Source organism: Struthio camelus, chromosome 5, assembly GCF_040807025.1.
Source record: "Struthio camelus isolate bStrCam1 chromosome 5, bStrCam1.hap1, whole genome shotgun sequence".
NCBI classification, from domain to species: domain Eukaryota; kingdom Metazoa; phylum Chordata; class Aves; order Struthioniformes; family Struthionidae; genus Struthio; species Struthio camelus.
The window spans coordinates 77,714,562-77,742,488 of NC_090946.1; the positions used below are offsets into that span (position 1 = coordinate 77,714,562).

A 27,927-nucleotide genomic window follows, 5' to 3' on the forward strand; every position below is an offset into this window, starting at 1 on the left:
GGTTTTGGGTTTATATAACTGTATAAATGTGCAAATATACACACACACACGTATACATACGTATATATACACACACATACAAAGTACAACAGGAAGACACAACCGGTCAGTAAATGGACAACACAGTAAAGAGCAAGTGATTTTGTTCCTGATGGATGGACGCCCAGAGCTGAGAACCTTCTGCATAAGGCCTATAAGGACACCAGCGAGGGTGCAGCACATAAGCAAGGGTGTCTCCTTCCCTCCAAGGTATTGCATGAGAGATCCAAGATTGCTTAAAAAAAAAAAAAAAAAAAAAGTGGGAACACTTTTTGGCAACATTTGGCATTAACCGGCATAGCACGGGAATTAACAAAAAAAGTGCCTGTTGAAGTTTGCATCAACTTCCTTTCCAGGGGTCATATCGCTTTTTCATTCTCTTCCAGGCATTCTTCTCCAAGTTCATCAATTTGATTTATCCAAGAATGTTGCAGTGTCAAGGGAAACGGCAATCAGCATTTTTCCCTCTGTACCTCATCTAATCTTCTTCCGTTAAGCGAACACGCTCCCTCGCACGGCTGGCTCGGAGGGCCGGCTGATTCACGCCGCCAATCTTGATTGGGATTTATACCAGCCCATGATAAACCTCAACTTAATAAGCGATCTTATTTAACTTATTATTTTCATTTTAAGTTGTTTTCTGAAGTAAACATACTTATTAATCAGTAACCATTGTTGCATGATTATAAGCAAACAAATACAGCCTTCAGATGCAGTCTGGTAATTTGTTCTGCAAAGCAGGAGGAGCTTCGCTACATGTAACATATATATTTAGGTGACTGCAATTCTCAGCATATTTAGATATAGGTTTTTTTTTTCAATAGGAAGGTAGTGAATCGAGCCTTTTATTTTTAGCACTAGTAATAAAAACACCTCCTCTCCAGCACACATCTTTTCAGCTACAGCACGCAGGGAAAACAAAAAAACCCTGCAAACAAACCAACCCCAGCCAGTAGCATTACTAGACTCTTTTTATTTATTCATGACAACCTGCAGCTGCAATTACAGAGGAGGAACAAAAATCAACTATTTCTTAATGGACAGGCATACTGGATAAACAAGATTTTTTTAAATGTTGCCCTTATCAATTAATGATTTTTTTGCATAAAGGAAACACTGCCCACAGCAAGGGAATGAGCTAAGAGCAACAAGGAATCATGACTTCAGAGTGTTTAGAACTAGTAAATCTCCTCATCCCACATTTAATTTTTAGCCATAGATTGGAAGAGGAAAGACCCCGATCCATCCTGCTTTGCAGCTTTCAGTTATTGACCTGAACTCACTGCACAGATGAAAATAAAATATGTATTCCTTTCTTCTTCTGCAGAAAAGATTATAGCCATCAATATCTGATTTAGCTCTGCAATAAACTCTAGCTCCAGCTGTTTAATGTTCCCATCAGTTCAAACATCTGACTTTGGCAGGCAGTGGGTACTGCTTTTAAATTACTTCATTTAGTTAATTATTTCAATAGGCTAAAGTAAGTTTAGCTTTTAAAGGTGCTCATATTCCAATACTAAGGTATTTTAAAAGAGAAATATCTACTTTAGTTTTTCAGTCTTTTTTGTTGTAATATATATTTATCGCTGCATAGATAGACACGTCATTTTTTTATTGAGCCTTGCCTTTTATGACCTTTTCAACAACATCATCTGGAAAACTGCGCCCATTTTAATCAAACACAGAGTACTCTTACAGCCTGAATTATCATACAAAGCACCCTAAAGTGAGAACTGTGTTGATCTAAGCTATTTTATCCAGAAGCGCACTTGCAGACCTAGAAGCCCTGCAGGTGGACTGCCAGAGTGTTTTTTGCACCCAGCCATACGCACACCTTGAAAACAACAACAAAAAGACCTATTGGCCCATTACCTATTACCATGATCACTAAAATGGATTAAATTCAAGCCAACCTGGGCCTGACCACCCTGCGGTGAGTGCATCTCATACGACGATAAAGCACAGAGATGCCAAATAAATAACAGGAAGGTTTCAGACGTGGATGTCACATCTATTCGCACACCTGACTACCTTTTCCATCAGTTTTTAGGTACCACCACTGCTGAAATCAGCTACTAAAGTCACAAGCCAAGCCCACGTGTAAAGTGTGGTTTTAGACGTTCACTGCCCCATACTGACGCCCCAGAAGTCTGCGCTTTGCTGGTCTGGGGCGAAACCGCTCCAGGGCTTCCTCCGCCACGGCTCCAGGCAGGGCACCTCTAATGGCAATGAGAGGCTACAAAGACCCACGTTAACTTGTTCCCACTATCAGGACAATTTCTATTCTAAGGACCCTTTCATGGGGTTTGGGCACTTCCAATATCCTAGAGTCATTATTAAGAACGTGAGCAAGCGCAAAGCAGAGAGTCGCTCCGGGATGGTGCCATTTCTGACCGAGATTTAGCTTCCGGCAAGATGCTGAACATAAGCAGGCACCAGAAGGGGTTATAAACATACTAATTTTTCTCTTGTTTAACCAATATCTTTTGCAAGCTGAGCTCCAAGCCAAGCCTGGGATGCTTTGCACATGAAAGAAATGCAGTCGCTCTGTTCCATGTCGCTGATTTGCTCTTTGTCCTCTCTGCAAAACTTTGCCTTTAAAGCAACCAGACAGGAAAAGATCTGTTAAGGCCTCTTGGTTTTGGGTGTTGCCAGGGAAGAGAAGCTAATCCCCTTAAATAAGGTATGGATTCAAGCGCTCGAATTGATGAGAATTAGGATCACACCACATTCGAGAAGGATATTTGCATGCACGGAGACTCAGCTGAGAAAAGCTGCCATCTGACACGTTCACATGCCGCAGAGCGTACAGACTCTGCTTTTAACTGATACTAAAGCAGTACAAAAAGCTTTCATACGAATCTGCAACCAGATATGAGGCAGGCACAGCCCCTTTCTAGCAAGAACGCTTCCTGCTGAGGTCAGCAGTAAAGCAAAATCCACACGCTGCTCACCCGGGCCCGTAACTCCAGCAACGCCATTCAACGATAAGGCAATTAGGAAAGAGGAAGGTCCTGCTCGAGCAGATGCCCCATCCAATTAGGCCAGGACCCTCAGTGCTGACTTGTACCAAAAACCCTTGGAGCTGGCGTAAGCCTGAAACCCAACCGCCCCAATTAACATCACTGGCACGTTACCGAATGAGCTATCCAGGCATCTTCCAGTGATGTGGCCTCCTCCTTTATGAAGTGCAAAGTGGAAAGCACTTAGCAGGTAGACCATATAATTTTTCCACTTTAGCTATACTTTTCATTGAAACAAAGGCTTTTCTTATTTGCTCTCTACCTTTGGCTGGGGTTCACGTTGTGCCATAATACAGCTCCTTCATAAAATTACTAGTCGGGAACAGTAAGGTCTTTAAACCAAGGCAAGCCCACATGCTGGTGTGTAGTCAAAACAGATATTGCAATTACACGAATGCTTCAGCTGGAATATACTGTTCCTCGGTGGGTTATACCATTCAAGCCCGCAGAACACGTGTGGGCAGAAAGATTCTTACTTGCTTGCTGAGTAGGTGTGTGACTTCCCTATCAGATGCCTACCTATCAAAACATATGTTTAAGAGATTATCTGCGAAGGGGTAAAAGCAGGAGGTGATGAACACAAGTGCAGTGATTGACAGACCGAGATGTGCGAGACAAGCGAGCGCACACCCGACAACTGCAGATCGCTGCCCCCGTGCAAGCACCTGGCAGCCTGGGCTGTTCGCCTCTAATGAGCAGAAACTGGGCACCACGGTAAAAGTGTCCTTTGTGCAGCACATGGTTCCCTATAGAGTGAATTAAAAAACAGACATGACTGAATCGCTTGGTTTTCCTCATTAAAAATGATTCATAAGTTTGAGGGAGGACGGTCCTGTGAGAAGGTGGTGGGACGGGGCTCAGAGCCCTGTGCTGCGTGCACCCGGCTCTGGACAGGCCACGTGGCAGAAATGGGTGTTTTTGTTTTGCCAGGGACACAAAGGCTATCAAAACCGTATTTTGTCTAGGTGCCCGCTGCACATTTTTTTTGTGTGGATACAGTAAAAGTTGGCTCAGGCCACTATTCAATGGTTTCCAAAATCATGAAGAAGTCCCTAGTCGTGCAAAGACCAAGCAGCCAAAAATAAAAGAAAAAAAAAAACCCAAACCCTCCCCCCCAACCCCCCAAACGGTTGACCTGGAAGCATAAAATGCAAAGCTTTGCTTTGTAGCTGATCCCTCAGCTGTTGCATAAAAGTCGCGTTGTTTTGCAAGGCAAAAAGCCTCAAACTTTTTTTTCTTATTGGATCAGAAACCAACAGGGGGAAAAGAAAGCACATTACTTAACGTTCCTAAGTAAAACTGGATATGGCCAGTAACAAACTCCCTACTTGACACCGCTATTAACACAGGACAGCGCTTACGCTAACCACACCACCTCCTCCTAATTGCCACCTTGCTTCTACTGACAACCTTGAGTTCGAAACAGAAGCCTTAACGCTGGGAGAAGTTGAGGGACTGCTCCTACAACCTGCTCTTCACCACAAGCGTTAGCCGCTGAACTCACGGGCCTCAGCAGCACCAGCATAAACCCCAAATAACTAAGGAGACTAATGCCTTAAGGAGCTCAGCAGCTGAGAGGAAAGGTCGTCATTCCCAAGGTTCCCAGGAGGAAACGCATGAGTTATGGATGCAGTCAAGTTCAGAATATCCCTTCCAAAGCAAAGGGCAGGGTTGTTCTCCCTTCTTTGTTTGAGGCCGCCCTCCCTGGGAACAATGTGTAAAATAATAATAATTCAAGTATGCAAGCAGGGTTGGAAGCCAACGCTCTGCTCTTCTCTCTGGGTTCTCGTGCTGCCCCCGTTGCTTAGTATCGAAACGTTTTGCGGCCGTGCATTACGAGAGTTAAGACCTGCCAGACGAAACGTGTTCTCTCCCCACCGCTCCTGAAGAGTTATCTTTATAGGCCAAATGGGAAGGCTCGGACCGCGCATCTGCTTCCTGATACTTTCAAAACAGATCAGCCTTAAGAAGGACTCAGACTAGCTGTTTCCCTCCCTTCTCCCTGAAAAGCCAGTTTTGAAAACGTGCAGACTACAGGAATGAGAAGGCCCCACGCTACCTGGTTGTAAAAGCATTTCACCTGCACGCTGTTACTGTTCAAGAGGTGCTCACAGGCTTATGTTGGTGCTGTTTGTAAAGCTGTGTGAAAGCTCAGGTTTAGAGAGATCATACACCTGATCCATATAAAGAGAAACAAGATCACATTACATCTTATCCCAGCACCCTACATCATTTCAGCTGTGGACAAGTTTTGCCCAACATGAATCATTTCAAAGGTAGTGCAGAGTTAATCTCCGTGACGTGGGCTGCTATCTCCTACAAATGGTCCTCATCCAAAGAGCAGCTCTCTTGCCTCTGATAAAGTACCTTCGTTGCCACAGGGACAGCAAAAACAAACGCCTGAATAATATAAACTACCAGCAACTTTTTTTCCCTAGCCTCCCAAGTTCCCGCTACTTCATAAATCTGAACGGAGTGATGGAGCAGACTTCCATGTCCCAGGAGGGGAAGGCATAAATCACACCGCTTGAGAGAACATGTGTGAATATCTCCCCTCCAGCAGATCCCCACTTAATGCAGTCACAAATAATGTGCAACGTCAGCCGTTTAACATCCTCCGTACAAGAGCGCCAGCGTTCCTCCAGAGCCCATGGGGGCTGGGGACACTGCCAAACCACCCTCCTCGTGGCTTCATCTCTGCAAGTCTCCAAAACCTGATGGCTACGAGGAACTGGGAGGAGAGACCGGAGGAAGATCATCTCTGTACCTGCTCTGGCTTTATAGCCTGTTACTAAAAACCTGCTGTTGCACATCACAGGCAGGATACAGGGCTAGATGCATAGCGGTACTCATTTCTTCTGCATTCCTAAGGAAAGCACATGAAAAGAGATACCTTGTTCTCACCAAAGCACTGAGAAACCTCACAGGAACCAGCAAGTGGAATTTCCTAAAAAGTCTAAGTATTTCAGATGACAAGCCTCACTGACCTTCACCCCCTTGTCACCTCCCAAACTGCTTCTGAGAGCACTCAGCTTTCATCAGCTGGAAGAAAAGAAGTCAGGGCCAGTCTCCAGTCCTCCACACTAGCTGCCACTGGCTGCTTTGAGTAAGCGGTCACAGCAACATCTCCAGGGCATCAGACTCCAGGGCAGCATCTGGCACTTGTTTTCAATGGCCGGGCAGTCATTTGTAAGGTCCTGCTTCACGTGAGGCTCCCAGGTGCTGGGGCGAAGGCAGGTAGGAGCCTTCTCCTTCACACCTGCAAAGAGCTTCACTGCACAGAGTAATGCCATCGCATCCTCAGTGTGAAGCAGGGACGCACGGCCTGGCGTCCCATACCTGCAACCAGTTTTCCAAGACCACTTTTAAATCTGATTCAAATGACTGAGTCCAAAGAACACAGGAATGCGAAGGGAAACTGTCCCTAGCTCAGCTCGTAACTGAATTCAGTTGTAACTGGGGGTTGTTACTGCAGTCGCTGCTGCAGCAGCTCCATATCCCAGCTGGAGAAACCAGCAGCGACCAAAGCTCCAGCACGTGCAGCACTGGACCATGCTTGCTTAGGTGGATCAAGCCTGGAAGGGGTCAAGTAGACACAGGCAGGGCCTGATGCTCCAGGAAGCTGGTCGTGGTGGTCCTCCAAGTGCTCCTCTGAAGCACAGGGCGAAAGCAGATGCTAAGCACCAGGGCTACAAACCTGTTCTGTCCATCCAACAGGAGAGATGAAAAACACGTATACAAAGGTGCCTTGTTCTTCACCCTCCCCTCAAACAAACCCTAGGACTCCTGGGTCTGACCCAAGGAACGCCTAGACTCACTTTGACCTTTCCTCATCAACCCATTTAATGCCTCTGTGCTTCCATCCACCCATTAAACGCATGTCCCGCAGGGCTGATACACACCGCCACACACAGAGCGTTTCATTAAAAACCTTAAAGTGACAAGGAGTGTTAAGCAGATATAAAGGACATCAGTCATTTGCCCATCTGGTGGAAAGTCTAGTTGCTGGCAGAAAACAGAGAGGATTGTTATGGCAAGAGCTACCATATGGCACCATTATGTGTCGCTTTGCAAGTGCTTTCTCTTAGCATGCAAGTGAGTTCTTAGCCTTTGAAGAAATGCCGTATTGTTAGCCTGGATACGGAGGAGCCTCTTGAAAGAAGCTGTGGCAGATGGCACAGCTTTGTTCTTGGTGTTCAGAGGCAGTTCTTGAAGAAGCAGATATCCCCCCTCCTTCACGCAGGGGCCAAGATGTCCCAGTGCTGCGCGAGGCAGTCTCCGTTGCAGGGCTGCTGCTTGCATAGCTCCGACGGCGTAGTCCAGGTCCATGGCATGGGTGTCTCCCTCAGCAGCAAGCCACACTGTATAAATACTCCTAACGCATCCTATGGGAATACCTATGGCTCCTGGAAAAGGGGAACAGCTTGAATCCAATAGATGTTGCCTGGCGGGTGACACGCCACTGATGAGCCAAAGATAGCAAACCTTGCCTAGCCTGAGCTCGTGGGATGTGTCGGCAGCAATGCAAGAGAATTGCATTGGAGGCACAGCCCCAGCTCTGCGCTTCTGGGAAGAGCACTTGTCCCAGCCACCTGAACGTTTCCCAGGGAGCTGCAAATGCGCCGTCACTAAATCCTGCTGAAAAACTTTGCTTTTGTCAGTGCCTCCCTCCGAGCACCTGCCCCTCCTTGGGTGGCTAAGGCTGGCCGGCCGAAGCCCTGACAGGACACGAGACAAAGAAAAGCCTTTCAAATGGGGCCAGTGCCCACTTGAGCGACATCTCAACAATGCCCAGATGAAAGCCCATTCAACCTCCGGGGGCAAAAAGGACGGAAAAGGGAAAAGATTTTTCTGGGAGGAACCAGTGATCATTCATTGACCAAGGCAGCGATATTTGCATGTTCTCTGAGGAAGGGAAAAGCTGCAGCCTGCTAGATACTCTTTGCTAGGACAGGATGTATTGTCCCCGCAATCCGGGCTGCAAGTTGGGCATTTCTTACAGACTAATCTGCCCATGTCTGTGTCCAGACAAGAAACCAATCCCCTGTTTCCTCATTGTTCCTCCGGAGAAGCACTTGGATAGCAACAGAATAAAAACAAAACTATTTCGCAGAAGTCGAAAGTCAAGTAGTTAAAATCCAAAATCTCTGTATAATACAGGGCAGGCCATACAATATAGGCCAGGAAAGTGAACTGAGCTTTTAGCTAAGCAGGCCTTGGAGAGACAAGTGCTGCACTAAAACCAACCACACTCTCTCATCCTCTGCCCTTGGTCCACGGCAATCACTGCTTGCTTACGCTAAGGATGGTTTCAGACTTGTATGAACAAGCACATTTTAAAACATCCTAAGCCCAAAGAATTTTTTGCAGGATGGATCTGAAAAGAAGGAGGCTTTGCTTTCTGAAGTAAACAACAGGATAGGATGCGCAGAGCAGAGAGCTTGCTGCACTCAAGTTTATTGGTATCTGTGGGAGCATTCTCCATCCAGTGACCAAACCCACTCCTGCAATGTCCCAGTGTAGCTCCTGGTGAGCACTGTCAAGCCCAGACCAAAATCTCCAATGCGTGTCACTTGGAGTCTAGGCAGAAAAGTCACTAGGAGACTGCAATGCAGTGAATGGACAAAAGGCTGAAATACATGTTTGTGTGTGTGTGTGTGTGTGTGTGTGTGTGTGTGTGTGTGTGTGTGTGTGTGTGTGCGCGCGCGCGCGCGCGCTGGCGTTATGTGTATGCATGTGGGTGTAAACACAGAAATCCCAAGGAACCCAACGATCCTAGGAAGGTAGACAGCCTTGTGAGTAAGGCATGGGACAGGAATTCTGGAGATCCAGATTTGCCAACTTTCTGGATGATTTTGAGCTCATCCTTTTACCTCTCTGGCTCAGCTGCCTGTTTGAGCAGAGGACACGCCATCACCCCGTCTCGAGTTCATTGTCTCAGGTAGTGAGGCCACAAGGTCTCCGAAGGCAGGGGCTCTGCGTTAGCGCGTGGAAAGGCTCTAACAATAAGACTGCATCAGCCAAGCCAAAGACTGCACCAGGAAACAGGGCTACAGCAGCACTTGGAGGAGTCTGATGGCTCCCCTGGGCAAGTCTCGCAGCTGGCCAACATTTTCATGTTGATTTCAAGGCATACGAATATTTTCTGAGTTGAGGAGCACCGTCCTTCACCCGCTGCTTGGCACCATAGGCTGTAGCTATCTTGCGTTGTGCTACCTTGTCTAGGTCTACCACTAGGTACAAAAAGCAGCCCAGAGGCGACATCCTGCGTCACCTGGTGCAATCTTTTGCTATTGTGTTATATAATCCCCTTCATAAATGACCAAGTTCCACTTTCAATCCAGCAAGATGCTTTACCCCTTGCAGTCCTTTCATACCCTCACTGCTGATGGGGGCTGTTCCCGAAGGCCACTCCACCCGCAGCCCATTTCTCTCCCCAAGCCTGCAGCTCATCGTGGCTCCAGACCTGGCTGAGGACCAACCTCATCTGGCAAAGCCTCCAGAACCTCTCCAACTATTTGGACTTCCCTCAACCCAATTCACCGAGACAACTGCGAGTTCAAGAGAGCTCTGGTCCAACAAAGTGGGCACAAGCCACTGTCAAGCATGAAGGGCCTGGTAGCATCAGACTACTGCATTTTTAAGCAACATCTTTCAGCCCCTGGTCAGGTTCCAGCAGGCGTACAAATCAGCCCAGTGCCTCTGAGCGTGTCTCTGTCTCTGATCCAAACCTTACACAGTGGGTTTATACAGAAACAGTGGGACACTTTCCAAGCCATTTAACTGACGCCGAAATTTAATACCCGTCACCAACAGGTTACTGAGAGCGAGAAGGAGCTAGTTGTAATGAGGTGGGCTAGGGTATTTGCATCTTCATCCCCCATTTGCGGGAATCTGCCATCTCGCACACTTGGGCAAGAGCTCAGCTTCTTTCTCCTTCCCCCCAGCACTGCATCAGCGGTGGGAGCCTGGGTACAGATTCGCCCGCGGGGTTTCTCTGGGAGCCAGCGGGCTGCAGCTGTTTACATGGGAGCATGGCAGGGACCCGCTCCCCTTTACTCCTCGCATGACTTCACCTGCCCTGGGGACCAAGCCACGGTTCGCATCTGACTCCACTCCCCGGCGGAGCAGCTGCGTCAAAGGCTTACTCTCACCACCAGCTGGGAAAAAAAGGGAAATCCCAGTAGCACATAGCAAGGGGAAGGGGGCACAAGAACCACACCACAGCCTGCCCTGGACAAGCAACATAAATGCCTTTCAACACCCTCCTGCGGAGGCTGGTCCCTACGCGCGCAGCCTCGCTCCCGCCTTGCCAGACGCCTGGTTCTCCCTGGCAGTATATTCTTCGCGTGAGATATACTGCTGAATTTGGAGGAGGCCCTTTGAAATTCCTGGGCAGACATGAGATGCTGTAGGCATGCAGGGCTGGTTGGGCTCCAGTAAGTATTCAGCACGTGAGCCTCAGCAGACCTTTCCTTCAGCCCGTCTGGTAATGCTAAGCCTGCATCACAACAAGCTCTTTTCCTGTGTTTGGCTGAGGAAAGTCAGGAATTTTCCGCTGGAAAGAGTTTCCACAGGAAAATTTGATTTTGCTAAGTTATCAGTCAAGAAAGAAGTGGAACAAAGCAGTTTTTTTCAGCTTGAACAAATCACATTTGATTGACACTGGTTTGCCAGATGGCTACAGGAACATAGCCTTCTGAAGGGACTTCTTTTCTTCACCGTGGTGCACTGTCCTACGGGAGTCCCAGTCTGGGGACTTCCTGCTATCTAACCTCTCCTGCGGAGCGAGTCGCCTGGACAAATGCTACTCTCATAATGCAACCAAGCGACATGGGTCACTGATGCTACACTGCCAGATGTCCAAAGGGAAATGCTATACCAAAGTGTGACTGACCAGGGTCATGATTTCCAGCTCCCTCTTTGCAACAAAACAAAGTAGAGAAACACCGTTTTACTGCTGAATCAACTCAAATTGGAGCATTTTGGGTCCATTCAACAAGCCAAACTGAAATATTTTAGCTTGGAGGAAGTGAAAACTTTTTGTTGTTGCCATTTTTGACTTTTTTAAAACTATGTTTAAACTATGTTTTTCAAAGTTTTAGAACCGAGGAACAAAGAAAGAATATCCTAACTCTCAAAAACTCAATTTAGACAAAACCTAAGGTTTTCCTGCAAGACCAACAAGGAAAGAGCACTCCAGACATACAGGGGACAACCCGCTCTATCACCTTTGACACTGCTACGTCAGTCCCCAGCTCACTGCTCCTGCTGCCCCAGGCCATGGCATAAAGACAACACTGGGGAGTTACAGAGGAGCCTGAACAGGACCAGCAGCAACCAGCCCAAGGACACCCCAGCGCCCTGGAGTTGAGACGTGGCTACAGCTACTCCTTCTGTTACTGGGAGCCCACAGTTCTCCAGTGTCCACTTTCTCCAGGAGGAAGCAGCCAAGGGGAAACACTCCAACCTGTACCACGTCTTCCTACAGATGAACCTGAAGCAAACCCAGCTGTGAGCAGCTATCCTCTCCGGCCTCCCAGAGACTGTTAGCCCACAGGGAAACCTGCAGGATGGGGCAATTGGCCACTGTAGAGATGGCACCAGTTAAAACAAGCCAAGTCTTGGCAGCATCCTTTCAGAAAGGGTCCAGCACCCAAACAGCCCGCGCTGTCGGTCCAGGCATCAGAGGAACATCACACCCAAAACCCACATCACATGAAAACAACCTCACCGCTCCAGGACTGTCAGTCTCCCTCCTCAAGGGAGGCTGAGGCCACTTAGGGCGTCATCTGTGCTAGCAGAGCCTGCAACCCCCTGGGACCAATTGCACCCACTTGGTGAGACGCACACATGCTATCAGCTCTAAGAAATCAATACTTTATAACCAAAAGGAGAAATTGCCACAAAAGAAAGTAAGGGGAAGGGGCTGGCTGCAGGAGTTGGGCTTGTTCCAGGATTGACAGCTGTCTCGCCCTGAGCCTTAAAACATGACAGGTACTTCAGGGACGAGCAGAGCACGTAGGAGTTCAAGGTTCAGCACAAAACCACTCCCAGGTGCAGGTCCCAAAGTGCCCTTTGCATCAAAGCTTGTCTGAAAACTCCTAACCAGCCATGTCCTCACTGGGGAGAACAGACAGGGGAGAAAAAGAGAGGAACAAGAAAAGCATCCTACTTACCACCAGCTCGGTGAACATGACGTCCAGTTCTTCCACCGGCGGCATCGGCAGCGCGGGCTCCATGGTCTGCAGGGCGAAGCTGCTGTCATTGCGAAGCCGGTACGTGATCTCTGGGTGGTCGCTGCTCCGAAAGCAGCAGAAGATGAACGAGATCCCTCGGCCGCTTCTTTTTCTTGGAGCCATGGCCAAAATCCTCTGCGTCCCTCCGTTCTAGGTACTAGATCCTGGGGAAAAGAGACGAGAAGAGGCTTGAGTACTCGCCCTGTAGTGCTGCGCTTTCCGTTACTCGGAGAGGAGAATGAATCAAAGCCACCCACACGCACAACGCGGCGGGGAAAAAGGGAGACAGTTTACATGCCAAATATTTCCATTCAGAATTGACATTTACGGTTCTGGCAATCTTGACTACTGTGTTAATTAAAAAGACGCATTTGCTCTCCTCGCTCTGAAGAGAGATGGCGGAGTGGGCAGAGGCAAGCGGGCGCGCCGCCGTCCCCAGCGCTCGCAGCCCGAAGGGGAGACAGGCCCCGGCCCCTCGGCTCCTCTCCCAGCCGCCGCCGCCTCGTCCCCGGAGCAAATCACAGCAAATCACTGCAACGCCGACCTCCCTGCGCCGTGCCGCTCCTGCAGGTCTGGCAGCCAGAACAAAACCCTCTGCAATCCGGCCACGGGGTATGACGGATTGGGTACGCGGCTGCCAGAACAGCTGTATCTGCTCGACGCCACCAGGTAAACAAACCCCAGAGCGAGCCCGGAGAGCTCTGAGGGCAACTAAACACAGAAAGCCTTCACATGGCTCAGGAAGCCTGGAGCTGGGCTGGGGAGCACAGGGGAAAATATCATATATTCTCATCCCATCCTTAAGTGCGTCCCTGAATATCCACCTCCAGCCGCTGGTTGGGTGGCTCCTTTTCAAGTCAGGTTTTATTTGGCTTTAATTAGATAAACCCTAGCTGAAATTCCAGTAAATGTTTATGAGACCTGATTTCAGCTGATAAGATCGCCGGTGCCGGTACCTCAGACTTTCCTACGCAGTGCTTACGCTGTGCATAACTGAAGCGGTTGGTTTGCTCCGTTCTCCCGACTTCTCAAACCCATGCCGAGAGCGAACCTTGCGGTGGGGGAGGAAACACGCAGCAGCGACCAGCCGCCAAACACCACTCGCGCACCAGGGACCAACCGAATAACAAATTACTGCACCAAAAGTTTTACCGTCTACGATGGAAGTCAACACTACAACAGGAGGACCACCTACGCGGCGTGAACGCAGCAAATAAACACCCCATCAAGAAAATCATCCAGCAAAACACAGAATTTTGAAGGGGTTTAAACACTGACTTGCAAACCCACGGTGGTACACCTGCAGTCCGACCCAGCACAGCCGTTCACACGGCATTTGTGGCAGCAAACTTCAGCCTCCCACGATAAGGTCCTTGCAGAAAACTCAGGCTTTACCCACATTACCTTGGCTGAGCATCCGACCCTTGAAACTGGCTTTGACTGTGTATTTTTAACATACAGCAAAATCGGCATTGAAACTAAGACGGATGGGAAACAATTACTCTGTCTTTACACAGGATAATCCTGCTCTGCGCGACCACTCTGCGCCCAGTCCAGAAGGTTCCCTCTTCTCAAAGAGCCCCAAGTCGCATTTCACGTTCAGCATCTTGGATTTATAAAAATGCAGCCATTTGAGGAATTTCAGCTGCCACGAAATCTCTCTCATCATAACTCCCAGGCAGCCAGCACCAGAGCAAATCCATTAAGCGTCTGCTGGCATCCATCAGTTTTTAGCAGGGGTCTGAGACCTGATGAGAAGTTTCTTTCCTAAGATTATCAGGGAGGACGGGGGGGTAACAAAAAAAAAAAAGACATACAGACCCCTGTCCCCTCTGATGCCGAAGAACACATATGCGTTGAGAGTTTTACTGTTGCAAAGGCGCGAGGACCATGTCACAGATGGAAATTACAGCAGGGACAGCAATATCAGGCCATGCGACCTCACCACGCCGCACACCGGCTCGGGGCCGCGGCAGCTGCTCTGCTCGCGTTTCGACATCGCCCCTGCAGGCCTTTGCATCCAGCCACCTCGAATCGCTCAGCTTTGGAAACGGGTCCTGCACGGACCTGACCAAAATGGCCCCTTCTCGTCTTCCACGGGGCATCTTATAACCGCTTCCGACACCACTTGAACCTTATTTTTGAAAGCTGCTGATAGCTACAAGCTATGATTTGAGCCTACAAAAATGTAAGGAAAGCTTTTATCAGAAGAACACCTGCTCTTCAGAGATACACGCTTCTGTTGATGTTTTATGTGAAGCTTGAATGACAGACCAAAAGGCAAGATTTTATTTTAGGCTTTAAACCAGACAGTCACGTAGTAACCAAGACAAGGTATCTTTGAGCTGGTTCCAGCTCTGCAGCTATTGAAATTCCTAATGTTCATCTATGAACAATTAAAAAAACTATAGTGCAGGCTGAGTGATCTGCAGGTTATTAGCAACAAAGACTAAAAAAGGGAAGAGAAAGAATATGCTAGCTACCAGGCAAATAGCATGAACCTTAAGAATGTTGATGAATATTCATTAACGTGATGGATAAAAATCAAAATGCTGCTTCCTGGCAGGTCCTTAAGAGTGTTTCAGATGGCACAGATTGCATCACCAGAACAAAGTATGGGTACGCAGCCTTTTCTTTTCCCTGTAAATTCTACAAAAATCAGTTATACATGGAGAAAAAATGACAGCTATTTACAACCTAGACACTAGTATTAAGCAAAGAAAAGGGATCAGTTCTGTGCCGTGTCATATGTTAAATGTCCTGCTCCCACCTCCTATTTATACATCTGAGCTTTAATTAGATCAATACATTTAAGTCAGATCATGATCTAATGGTGCCTTCTGGCTTCTGCTATTGAGCAGGCCAGAATAAATTAAATTTAATTACCTCTGCATATTATAGAGCCAGCGAAGACAGCATGGCAAGGGTCTTTGAGGGAACGTCTAGTCAAACCTCAAAGCACAAGGCAGGATCAACTATACTGAGTCATTCTCAAACAGGTTCACTTTTACTGAAACAAGGGCGGAACCATGCGTGCAATCAGCTCAGCCAGGAAAACAAGGGAGATCAGGATGAAGAAGGCAGATCAGGATGAAGGAGTGAGACCTGTTGCAGCCGGAGACGCTGCGTGAACTAGTTCTCACACAGTAAGTCTGATCAAGGTCATCACGGCTAACCTACATCAGTTGTGCACTTGCAGAAATTGATAAAGGATGAGCCTTACTTCATACGTAACTAAGCAAACGATGGTGTTCACCTTGGTTCACCAAAGCCTCCAAAGGACTCCTACAGTAACGTGAAGAAGCAGCCACAGCTAAAGGCCTAGAGGACAACTGTCTCTTTCTCTCACTTGGGCACATGCAGAATTATCCCAGCTCAACCCCTTCACGACTGCTGGGCATGTGGATATAAAAACACCTTTTGCACAAGAACTCACACGACAGATGGCAGCGGTTACATCTTGCAACTGAAGCTGATTTTCTACAAGCGTGCATGTGTACGTGGAGGGAAGAGCTGAATTTGTTTCAGCTGCCTGCCTGCTCCATCCTGCATCCATGTCTGGTTTTATTCCCCAGGGGGAGCCAGATGAGGTTTGGGAACTATAAGGATAGAACCTAATTAATTACAGAGACTTGTTTTTGGCAAACTGGAGGAGATAAAGGGAATTTATCTTCTCTGAGCTGAGATGATGAATCATTCCAGCAACTAGACAAGGGAATTGTGTCACTGTCCTCCAGTAATAGGCACTGATGGCAGATAACATGATACCTGTGGCAGTGCCAGTGTCTGGCACCCACAAGTTACTGCTCTTTTCCAAGAAGCCTTGACCAAGTTTCAGCTCAACCTCCTCCTGCGCTATCCCGTAAGGGGAGAAACGGAGGCAGAGCTACAAAGGTGTGCAAAGCTACTTTCTTGTCAACTTCTGTTTTTGCCTATCTGGCAGGAGATGCTCCAGGACAGTGCGTCTGGAAGCTGGGAGCACCCCAAGCCCAGTGTTGCCCCACCACTCCCTGGTGCCCACCAGCCCTTGCCAAGCCAACTCTACCCACCCAAAATGTGAATAGCTCTTCCTGCTGGGTTAGTGAGCAGAATCAGCACAGCCTGGGCTGGGGGAATGAGGGAAGAAGTGGGGAAGAGAGCTGAGAGATCAGTCCAAGCTGTAATGGGCAGCTGCCCCCCTAGCAAGGGGGCAGGAGGGGGGCCCTTGAGCGCCTCAGAGAGAAAAGGACAAGTAGCCAGGAGAAAAGAAAAGAACGATGTTGTGCAAAGAGGAGATCAGCCCCAAATCCTTTACAGTTCCGCTTCAGTTGCTCCAATTACAACCAGAGCAGAGGCTGGATTTTTTTAAGATGGAGATGCTAAAACAAATGTAATTGCGGTATCTTTGCCCATAGCTGGAAGTTGAGAACAGCAGAGACACCTGCAAGACCAGCTCATATAAATTACAGGATAAGCAAGAGGCAGAAAGTGCCATAGGATAAGAACGAGAGGAAGGGAAAGCAGCTGAGAGGTGTGCATCCTTCAGCAGAAGATGCTGGAGAAGCAACTCCTTCAGTTGCTTCAGTTGCTGGGTGAAATCCTAACAGCTCGCCAGGGCAACGGTTGCCAGAAGCAGTACTCTGAGTTTGCTAAGTTTGGAACTCATACCAGACAAGAGGAGAAGCTGTGCTGTGACACAGCGACGGGTACACGGTGGAGATGTTTCGGAGGGCTGCAACCTCTTGGAACGAGGACGGCTTCTTGCTGCGGGGTTGTGCACCACTGATTACGACAGGGACCTGGTCCACAGGCTCTCCATGCAACCACCACCTCCGGCACTAAGCATCTGCTTGGCGGCTTTGGGAAGCCTGCCCGACGTCCCCAGATGTGGGAGACCCGGGCTTAGCACCGGAGGGAGCGAGGCAGCGGCTACCTATGCGAATTGCACACTTGAGTGGGACTCTGCAAGTCTGAATTTTCTGTGGGACCACGTATTTCTCCTACCCTGGACTGTCTGCTAGTTTTCTGCTTGTACAAGTACCTCAAGAACCCAAAAGATCAGCTAAATCCTGACAGGGCTCTTCCAGAGGCTGGTACCAGTGAGGAGCGGAGAGAGCACAGCCAACCTGAACCTGGAAAACCGTGCCCAAACCCAGCACAAGCTTCACAGCAGAGCTTGAGCTGCGTGAGCAGAGCCCAGGGGAGAAGCGAGGCAGGAGGAAGACGTCCTTGGCTCCATCGGAAGTAGCCACAAGCAATTTGCCAGGGAATTTAATTTAAGCAGGAGACCGCAGCAGAGAAAATCGTGAGGAAAAGGCTAATCAAAGAGCGATTAGAAGGAGGGGAGGGGGAAGGACGGGGCGGTGGGGACTTCAGAGGCCCCCGTGCTCCTGGGCCCTCGGTAGAGGCCAGGCTCCCCCGGCACACCCCTGCCATTTTTTTTCCTCCTCATTGAACAGTCTCCAATTTGCTGGGTCCCCTTCCGCGGTGACCTTGCGGGCAGCTCCGCCATGCAACGCCGCGCCGCGCTGCCGCCGCTCCGGCCCTGCAAAGCGGCAGGGAGCCCTTTCAATCGGGCCACCTTGCCCCTCCCTTGCGCATCACCTAGGCGGGCTTTTACGCTGTCTTCTTCTCAGAAAGCCACCAAGGGTAAAAACGAAGCTTTAGCTAGGAGTTAATCAGGGCGCTCTTCTCAACCGCTCCCTGCCTCGGCGAACGGTCGCAAAACACAGCCTTAAAAAGGGTTGTTTTTTTTTTTAAAAAAAAAAAAAAAAAAGCCCGCATCGCCCTGAGCAGGGCTTAAATGAAATCAGTCATTAGGAGAAAATTGGACCCTGGTGTCACTTCCTCCTTTAAGGGAACAAGAGCGGCAATTGCTGCGTGAATATTCAATAGGCTTCTTCAGCAGCCTAAATTAGGCAGCGGGAGGTGAAGCTCGGTCTGCCACCGATGCCCCAACAGGCTGGTTTAAAGCTACGGCCGGTACCGCCGGGCGCTGCGGTCTTCCGCAGGGGAAAAAACCCGGGAAGGGTGCAAACGTACGCAAGCTCTTCCCGCCCGCCTCCCAGCTCCGCAGCAGCTACGAGCTGAACCGTCAACTACGAATATCAGCTTGTTTTTCTGGCTCCTCTCCCACCGCCTCCCAAAAGGATCTGAAATCCCGGGCAGGCTCTTTCCCCAAGAGTGAGCTTCATTTCGGCGTGCACCAGGGGCAGCTATTTTTGTGCAAGCGCGGTCACGCTCGCTGACCCGGATTTCGGCATCTTCCACCGCATCACACTTTTGCTCCTCGACCCGAGGGAGTTTCGACACAGCCCGGCTCGCCCCCGACCGACGGAAAATTTCTTGACAGTTGTGCCGCAACTCATTTGCCGACGCCGGCCGCGAGGCGTCCTGCCCCGGACCGGGCAGCGCCTGGAGAGCTGTCACCTTGCTCCGTCTCGCGAGCGCTGCCCCCAGGAGCTGTCGTAGACCTCCACCAGCCCTGGAGGTGGCTGGCCCCGACCGAGGCAGTCAGGGGGCATCCGGCTTGTCGCCCCGGTGGCTTCCCAGCTCCCTCCACGGAGGGCTGGAGGGGCGCAGCAGCACAGACCTTCCCCTTCCTCCCCAGACGCTTTCCCCATCACGCACGCCACCCAGCACGGCGCAGACACCACCTCGACGCAAGCCAACCCCATTAACGAGCTTGCGTCGTTTTTCCAAACAAACGCTTCCGGATGGTTTTTCTCCCACAGTAACTCTCGTCCAGACGTCCGCGGCAGCAAGAGCTACACGTTCCCACCGCGTTGGCTAAATCAGCTGCCAGTTTGAGGTATCTTCTGCGAAACATCAAAGCCTTCTCCGGGCCTGCCTGGATTTTTCCCATGAGGGACTCAAGACACCCGGCACCCTCCCTGGCTCTGCAGCTACCCCGGGCCCTTGTCAGCCTCGGCTTTGACAGCAAGGCCTCCAAAATACGTGCGTGGTGCACTGCCTCGCCGATCAGACTGCGGCATCGAGGCTTGTCTACCGCTGAAGAGCAAGAATTGCTGTTCTGTTTTATGCTTGCACCAAACCAGGGGCAAAAAAGCCCTTTTTATTGAGGAGGTCACAAGCGCTATTTATTTTTATTTTTTTTTAAACTGTGAAATAGAGCCCTTGTTTGGGTGAGAAACTAAGAAGCAGGACCGGATTCACCTAACTGAAAATCTAACTAAAAGCCAACTTTACTCACGTGCAAGAGCCCAGAAAATTTTAACCAGCCGCCACCACCTCCAAGAGCTGAGCCAGTACTGAACAGGGAGCCCTCAGTCACCGCCGTGCGGCAGTTTCTATTAAAAGTAACCCAACGGATTTTTTGGCCGCAGACTCCCACGCAGACTTCCAACCCACCCTTTCTCAGGCAGAAAAACGTTTTCGAGCAGCGCCCGCGCAGCCGAGGAATGTTTGCATTTGGTTGGAAGACGTGCGCGTCGGCAGGAGACGGTTTTGATCCCGGAGAAGGAACGAAAACGGCTCAGCCGAAAACCCGTAAAGTGTTTGACGAGTGTCTTTTCCCCCCCTAGCCCCCTCCCCACCCCCCGTGCAACCGCATCCCTGCACGGAAAGGGCCCGCATCGACCGCGGGAAAGCGCCGGCGCAGCCTCCCTCGAGGAGGACACGATGCTCCGGCTCCCCAGACCCACGGGCGGGCGGCGGGCAGAGCTAAGGACGCCTCCCGTCGCAGGAGGTCTGCGTTACCCCCTTGGACAGCGAGCAGGGTTTCCAACCGTTTCGCTGCCGGGGGGCTGCACGCGGCCTTCCCGCTATCAGGCAAAATCAGCTGCCGGGAGGGGTCTGACTCATCGCTAAAGCACAAGAAGATCTCGTTGGCAGAATAAGCGCATCTCAGTGGCATAGATTACATATATCTGCCAAATCCTAAATTACCCCAGGTCCTCCTCCCCCTTCCCGAAACCCTCTTATACTCCACGAAGCAGAAGACTAGGGCTCTGCAGCTCTGCGTTTTGCTCAGGCTGCAAAAAGCTCTCCGCGCAACGCCGCTAATGTACGGAGGAGCTGGCTGCAGTTGCCGACCCCGAGGCGAGTCCGCTGCCCTTGCCGCGGCTGCCAGCTCCATCCCTGAAAGCCCCGTAAGAAAAACTAACGCGCACATAAAAAGCGTTTACTGCTTTTTGTATTCTTTCCTTTCATCGGGGCGTTCACGAAAAACTGGAGTGTGCATCTGGGCCTGCTGTCTCGCAGGAAGACGGCTGACTCCGCGCAAGGCCAAGCGAGCTTTCACAAACGTTTCGGGGCCTAGGTGGTGAAATGCAGATTGCAGCATCAAAAACCAAATCAGTTTGGCGCCAGTACATAACTATGTATCCACAGGAAAAGAAAGAAAGGAAAAAAAAAAAAAAAAGGCTGCTCTGTTTCACAATTTGTACTGCTCCTGGAGAGCCTTCCTTCTTCCATCTAAACAAAATCTAGACCTACTTCAGGCAATAAAGAGCTGGGATGGATTTTTTGCGTGCGCCTGCGTGCGGCTCTCCTATCAGGAGGTTTTCATGACGCTACTCAGAGCAACAATTTTTACTGCACGGAAAGAAACCGCCCGGCTGTATCGCCGCCCGGCTTACGGGACGCTTTTCTGGAGAGCGAGCAAGCCAGCCGCGAGCCAAGGGAATCGCACGCGTTGTTGACTCCGCAGTCCGGTTTTCTGGGGGAAAAGCGTGGCACACAGCAGGGCGAGACATTATCTGTCTTAAAACTCTCCAAGTGACATCAGTTCTTGGAGCAGAGTCGCAGCCTTTGGCAACGGAGCAAAAATCCGGAGGAGGGGATTGTCACCTTCGTGTTGCTTGACTACCTCTGTCCCGCAGCCGAGGGGACAACCCAGCCGGCCAAGAAGGAGATGCCTCTGGCAACCGCGGTCCCCCCGCTCCAGCCGCGGGAATTCCCTGCAAAGCCGGCGTTACGCAGAGCCGGGCACGCGGACGGCGTCGCGGCCAGCTAGGGGTACGCTGCCCCGGGGCGTCTCCAGCGGCCGACACCGCTTACGCCACGGACACAGTCAACCGGGGAGGATGCATTTTCTTAATTTTGAGGATAAAAACCAACCTTGCTGCAAAGTCTCCTGGCCAGCTGGCCAGCGAGCGGCACAGCGTTGCCAAAAGAGGTCACAAGTTCTCGATTAAAAAGAGTGAACTTAATTGGTGATGAGCTCCATGCCGGCACCACATCCTCTACGTCGCTACAGACCGTTTCTTACTTGAACTTCATGAGATCAACTCATTTATTTCAGGAACAAGGACAACAAATGCGTAGCCATGGATAAGACCCAGTTTGGGAACCTATATAAATATATATATATACATATATATTTCTTAACACTCACTAGGGTGCTAAGTGACCCACTTCTGGAAACTGTGCATTTGTCCAACAGAGAGGCAGATTCGTGGTTCTTTTGCAGAAGAAAACTAAAAGCTGGGTGGGGAGGGGAAGAAATGCTTTTCAGCTCATATATTCCTCCCTGACGTACTATGGCCGGTCAGGGCAGCACGCTGCTAAAATACCTGCTGGCATCCCAGAGCGAGAGGAGAGACCCTCGTCCTCCCCCACCTCGGCTCCACCCTCAGCAACGAGGGTTTTCACAAGCCCAGATCTAGCCCTGCTCGATTTTCATCGCCGGTTTTGCCCAAACTGAGGGAAAACATTCACACACAGCAAAAAATGCCCCAAGGAGGCTGATAATATCGGACTATTAAACCCACCCCAGCGTATCATGCGATACATGTAATTAGCAGCGATTCTCTTCTCTCTCTCTCAGATAATTAGAAAGCTCCTGCCGCTGCAGACACAGGGACCACCTTCCAGCCTGGACCGAGGCTTGCCTGGCTGCCAGAAGGAGAGGTCCCATCCCAATATTTTGCTATTCAGCCGAAAGCATGTGGATTCAAGTTGCTTCCTCCCCGAGATCACTCCAGGCTCCAAGTCCTTTCTTTGAGGATGCAAAGCTGTGGTCAGTAACAGCTCAACAGAGCGGCAAGGGGAGGGAGAACAGTGCTGTATTTACCATTGTTGGAGGATATTTGTTTGCCAATTAGCCTTTTCCTGGAGAACAATAGTTCAATAAAAGCCCTGCTTTATTTTAATACCTCTCTTTCCCCCCCCCTCCACTTCAGCCCTGCTCCTCCAATGAATATTTGGACTCTGACTTTGATTTATTGTATGCAAAGCCTCCTGGCTGAACTTTCCATTTCACTGCTCCCCATTTCATCGGTAATCCCCAGGGGCAGACGGGCTCTCCAGTTGGAAAGCGGGGTGGAAGGCAGGCAGGTTTTTCCTCTGTTAAGCCTCTTAATTAAATTGGCATCAGAATCCGGATTTCTGAAGCTGTGCAGCAGCAAACACCTACCGCATGTACATCAGCGCAGCAACGGCTAGGGCCAGCAGCAGGGCAACAAAACGAGGAGCTACCAGCTTAGTCCCAACTGGCTAATTTTGGGTCATGTTTGGAGATTTTAGGATTAGCCGTGTTTGAGGTGAGGCTAACAGAGCCACCGGCGTTTATGCAATTGCTGTATGTGAAACAAATCTTTTTAACCTCCAGTTGATTGCGGTGTTTTCTTCTCTTTCAAAATAAAAACCCCGCTGAGGCTGCTTTAAACAGGAACCCTAACTAAAGGAGACCCTTACGGCTAGAGGTCTGAGCATATCATTAAACTTCTAGTCCCGAAAGTGCCCAAACCAAACACAACACATGTGTTAGATCAATCAGAGGGCCTGCATGCCACAGGGGATCCGCACTGCTGATTTTGCTTGAAGGATTTGAAAATTCTGAAGTTAATCTGGAGTGATTTTTCCCCTTAAAGTAAGAATTTAGGGTGAAGAATTCCTTGATAAAAATGTTTGATAGCAGAAATTGCCCGCTGGCAACTCTCCTTCCAGTTTGAAGGACTGACATTAATACCTCCCAGTGCTTCAGCAGATGAGCACAGTAAAACGGTACACATGAGCTTGCTTCACTCACAGTTTGATTTTGCACAAATCTGCAGAAGTAGCTCAGAGAAATGAGAATAGCTCCAATGCTAATTCCGCTATTAATGCTGGGGCTGGTAAAAGCAGCAGTTTTTATCACACTACACTAAAAGGCTTCTGCTCACATTTAAAGATAAAAAACAAAGCAGGCAACCAGGGCAGGCAAGTCTAATTGGAAGGTTTAATTATGTTTTTTATGTGGATGCAACATTATCTAGATTACGGCAAAAAAACTGCTTGAAAGGGCATGGAATCTGCTAAGCAAAGTTACTGAAAATAGGGCCACTAACTTGTAGGATAATTTAATCTCCAAGATAGAAAACTCTAGCGGGGGAGAAAGTAAAATGCAAGGAATTAATGTTGTTACACATCCCAAAGGCAAAAGTTTACACAGCCTGGGAGGCATTCTGCTCTTTAAACAGGAATGCAAAGTTGTTGCTGCGCTGAGCCAGAAGATTTCACCTCGCCTGTTATTGCAGGACACAAGCAAGACGGGTAACTCATTGCACTGGGGCTGGTTTTAAATTCAGAACTGGCGCGTCTGTCTACAGCCTCACCCGAAACGGGGGGAATCCCAAGGGGATGCATTTAAAAATCAATAGAGGCCATTTTATAACGGCATTTAGCCTAATCCAGGAAAGTATCAGCATCAGCAACATCGATATAAACCAAATTTGAACTCATCAAGTACATGCACGGGATTTTTTTTTTTTTACCTTGGTTTAAGCAGATCTGTTTTTTTCCTGAACACTTTAAAGTCCAAACGGTGTAGCTGCAGCATTGCTAATGCTTTAGGCATCCTGCCCGCCCCCATCTCTACAGCCTCTGTGCTATAATGTTTGCTGTTTAAAAAGCAAGTCTCTGCACTCAACGAGCAAATGCCTCTAGTAACAAAATCTCCCCTCAGAAGAGGCAACATGGCAGGGACAGCAGCCGCCCTCCGCACCGGGGCTACGTGGAAAAGCCTCTCTGGATTTCTTTCCTGCTGATAATTCTGCAGGTTTTCACAGAGCACTCCCCTCACACTGCTATACAAAGTTCCCATTCTCATAGATATTTACACAATGAACTCCATTTTCCTTAAAAGAAGAAAAAACAGCCTCACAACCGCAAAGAAATGCATGAAAAGTGACCCAAGGGTATTCTAAGAGGCTCAAACACCCCCAGAGAAGATAAGTGCTTTTGAAGTCTTTCATTTAATCTCATCTTTTAGAGGGCCAGACTCAGTGTCTAGATATCTGAGACTAGCCACCCCGTGGATGCAGCTGCTAGCACAGACGAACCTTCCTAGCAGCCATCGCAGACGCGAGCCCTGGCCTGCACGGCTGAGGCCTCTGACGCTGGTCAAAGGAGGAGAAGCCTCCTTGGCCCAGGCCTGCAGCACCACCAGCTCCAGCCTGCCACCGGGCCTCCCCAACCCTCGCCACGCACCAAAAACCACTAGGGAAACCCTGTGTGCTTCTGGCCCTTTGCAAGCTCACATCTCCTTGCAGATGACTTCTCGTTCAGGATTGGAGACTACCACTCGCTGGCCAGGCAAAAGCACTTCTCCCCACAGGTCGTTGTTGAACCTTGTCCAGGTCACTCACGATCTGCAGCAATCAAGAGCACTGTCTCTTTGAAGGCTTTCAAGTCCTGGTAGTGGAGGGGCCTTGCAGAGGTCTTCACATCCGTCACCTGGGTAAGACTTCTAAGTACCTCTGGTGATCAGCAGCTCCATGATGGTCCCTCAAACCTCACCTCCTTTCCCGGCTTCAAGGGGAATCATTTGACGGACATCAGGTCAACCCAGCTCTCCAGTGGAAAACTTCCTCCCAGATACACTAAAATACTCCCAGATTTCTTCAAAGGCTTCTGAAGCCAAAACAGTCCTAGCTGGTGAAGGTCATGACTGAGTTTCTTGCTCACAGGAGCTATTCAAAACCACAGCCTTTCCATTAACCGGCTCGCCAGATCTTTCAATACAGCCAAGACAACACAGTTAATAATCAAGCAGGGCCCAGCAGGTCTAACTGAGCTTGAAACCCAGCAAACTGAGCCCTGTTCCTCACTTTGCCCTGTATCTTGTCAGAAGTAGGCCAAGCAAATACTTCAAGTGGAGAGGGCTGCATTTATTCCGTTCACAAGCGGTTAAGCATAGCCATAAAAAAAAAAAAAAAAACAAAACCATAAGCGGAGACAGTGCTTTCTGGCTAAGTGGCTGCAAGAAAGTCAGAGCATCTCTGCTCAAAATACCCAAAGGTAATGTTTCCATAAGCATAGACACAACATGGATGCTGCCACTAGAAAGCAGGAAACGGCTGGATAAGGCTAATTATGTCCATCTTCAAACTGAATCGCCGATAACAACCACAGCACACGTTTACTTTCAGCTCCGCAGTAACCTGGGCTTTACCAGCTGAAAACAGCACCTGCACCTTGGGACGCAGCAGCCCTTGCTGAGGATGCTGCTGCCTAACACCCAGGCGCTCTCCTGACCCCCTGCCACCATGGTCCTGGTGCTGCCTTCCACCAGCAACACTACCTATAACACTGGATCGCCTCGTCTAAAGAAGAGGGCTGTGAAGGGCTAGAAAGAAATTCAATGCACAGTCAACCAGCTTCTTGGCAGCCAAAGAGAACTGTTTCCTGCCTGGTGCCCAGCACAAGCACAGACACGGCCTTTCGCAAGGCACTGCTTGAGGAGGGGAGCTGGGACCCAAAGAAGACCTGCAGAGAGCCTCTAGTCCATCCCTCTGACACAAAACAGACTTAGTTTACCTCCATCTCAAAGCCTTCCTTACAATGGACAGCCTGCCGTTTTGCTGCCGAACCACTATCTGCACCTTGAAAAACATTTTCTTCAAAAACTAACCTGGGTATCTCCATGCTTCAAATTAACATCGCAGCTTGGATGCCCTAAACATAAGCTAATAAATTACATCCAGGACTGAGCTATCCTGACATCATCCAAGATCTCATGACTGTCTGCTGCAGAAGGAAATTAAATTGTTTGGGGGTTCTAAATCTTCACAACACCTTCCAGCACAGGACTTCTAATATTGCAGCAAAAGCTTGAAGAAGCTGCGCATTGGATTTAAGCACCTGAAAACTCCAGATTCACTCCAGTACAGCCAGAAACTGCCACAGGAAGACAAAACTCCCTCAAATAGATGCCTCTTAAGACACACATATGCCAAAAACTTTTAGAACTCTGATATCACCAATTTTTAGAGTTGGCCAGGGCTATCTGTCCCCATCGACCTAGAGCACGAGCTGTAAGAGCAGGAGGAGGGGAGAAAAAGCATCTTGCTGAAAATCACAGGCATTTTTTGCACAGCTGACTGCCTTGCAGAGGGAGTAACGCATACATCAACAGGAGTACTTGAAGCACACCAGCGCTTTATAAATTAGATTTCAGTAGTTTCACCAACACATCAGAAGGAAATGGAATGCATGCTATGCAAATCCATCCCGAGACAGCTCCCTGGCTAATCCAGGTTTAGATTCAAATGCTTATTACCATGGCGTCTAATCAGGTAATGCCTAGTAGACAGTTTTATTTTGGGCTCCCAGTCGTTCGGTGTGTTCTTATTAAGGAAAATATGGCATCAAGTGGAAAAAGAAAAAGCCAAAAAACCACAACACTCAAAAGTATTCAGGCTCTGGCAGAAAGCACAGAACAAAATCCAGGCACGCAGAAATGCTGGTGGCTCACCAGGGACACAGTGAAAAATGATTCCTACTTGCACCCCATCTTACATCCAGAGGAAGGAGGAGGCTGCTGATCTTTTTGGGTCTCTTCCCTTCCTCAATGAGACAAAAGTGATGCAAAAATCTCACCCCATCCTAGTAGGACCTATCCACCAGCAGATAGCTCCCAGCAGCAGTTAGCACAGCTGGAGGCACCATAACCTCCATTATACTGAAGTGCCATATGGGTGCGAAGCTTTGGGTCTTCATTCCGTGACTCTGGGTGATGCGTGGCGGGGCAGCTGGCCTGCCAGGGCCACCGCCAAACACCAGGCCAGACGCAGACTCGCCGCTTCTGGTCATACTGGTGGCAGAATTGGTTGTTGGATGAACACAAATTGTTGGTTGAACATCAATCTCTCACCTCCACCATATGGCCACAACTCTGACATTACATGTCGGAGAGACCTGGGGCAGGGGACACTGCTCAGACTTGACAGGTCCTCCTTCTCCATCTGCTACTCATCCACTAAGCTTTCCAGTGATGGAAGAGGATGAGCTTTTCAATGCTGCTGTACAACTTCCCCCTTCAGTACTCACAATTAGCAGCAGCTTTTCCGCCCCTGCCTCCACAATATCATGGAAAACTGGAAGGCAGGAGCCGCAGCACCCTTTGTGCATTTGCCCAACACCGCTCGTATCAGGATGCTCTCCCACCAGCAGCTGCTCAGCCCGCTGACAAAGAACGGAACAGAGGCTTGCAAACAGCTCCAGCAAAGCGTCGAAACGTGCAAATATTGCTACCACTCTCTAAAGTCACTAGAGTACTGGGTCCACCCTGCTATACTAAAGAAATTGCATTTGAGGGGGAGAGAAAAAGGTCGGGGGGGGGGGGGGAAGCAGCACTACAAACACCAAAATTAATGAAGGGAACTTTCCAGATTTGTACCTATGAGCCTAAGCAACACAAATTA

General features: G+C 49.4%; 1 protein-coding gene across 8 annotated transcripts in view; it reads right to left on the reverse strand.

Moving 5' to 3' along the window:
* Window positions 1–27,927, reverse strand: part of DAAM1 (dishevelled associated activator of morphogenesis 1) — a 123,845-nt gene that overhangs the window by 64,421 nt on the left and 31,497 nt on the right. For all 8 annotated transcript variants that reach the window (XM_068947401.1, XM_068947402.1, XM_068947400.1 and 5 more), the window contains one exon: window positions 12,242–12,465. In XM_068947401.1, coding sequence (XP_068803502.1) covers window positions 12,242–12,424 — 183 coding nt within the window. In that variant the 5' untranslated portion in view covers window positions 12,425–12,465. The remainder of the gene's footprint in view (window positions 1–12,241; window positions 12,466–27,927) is intronic.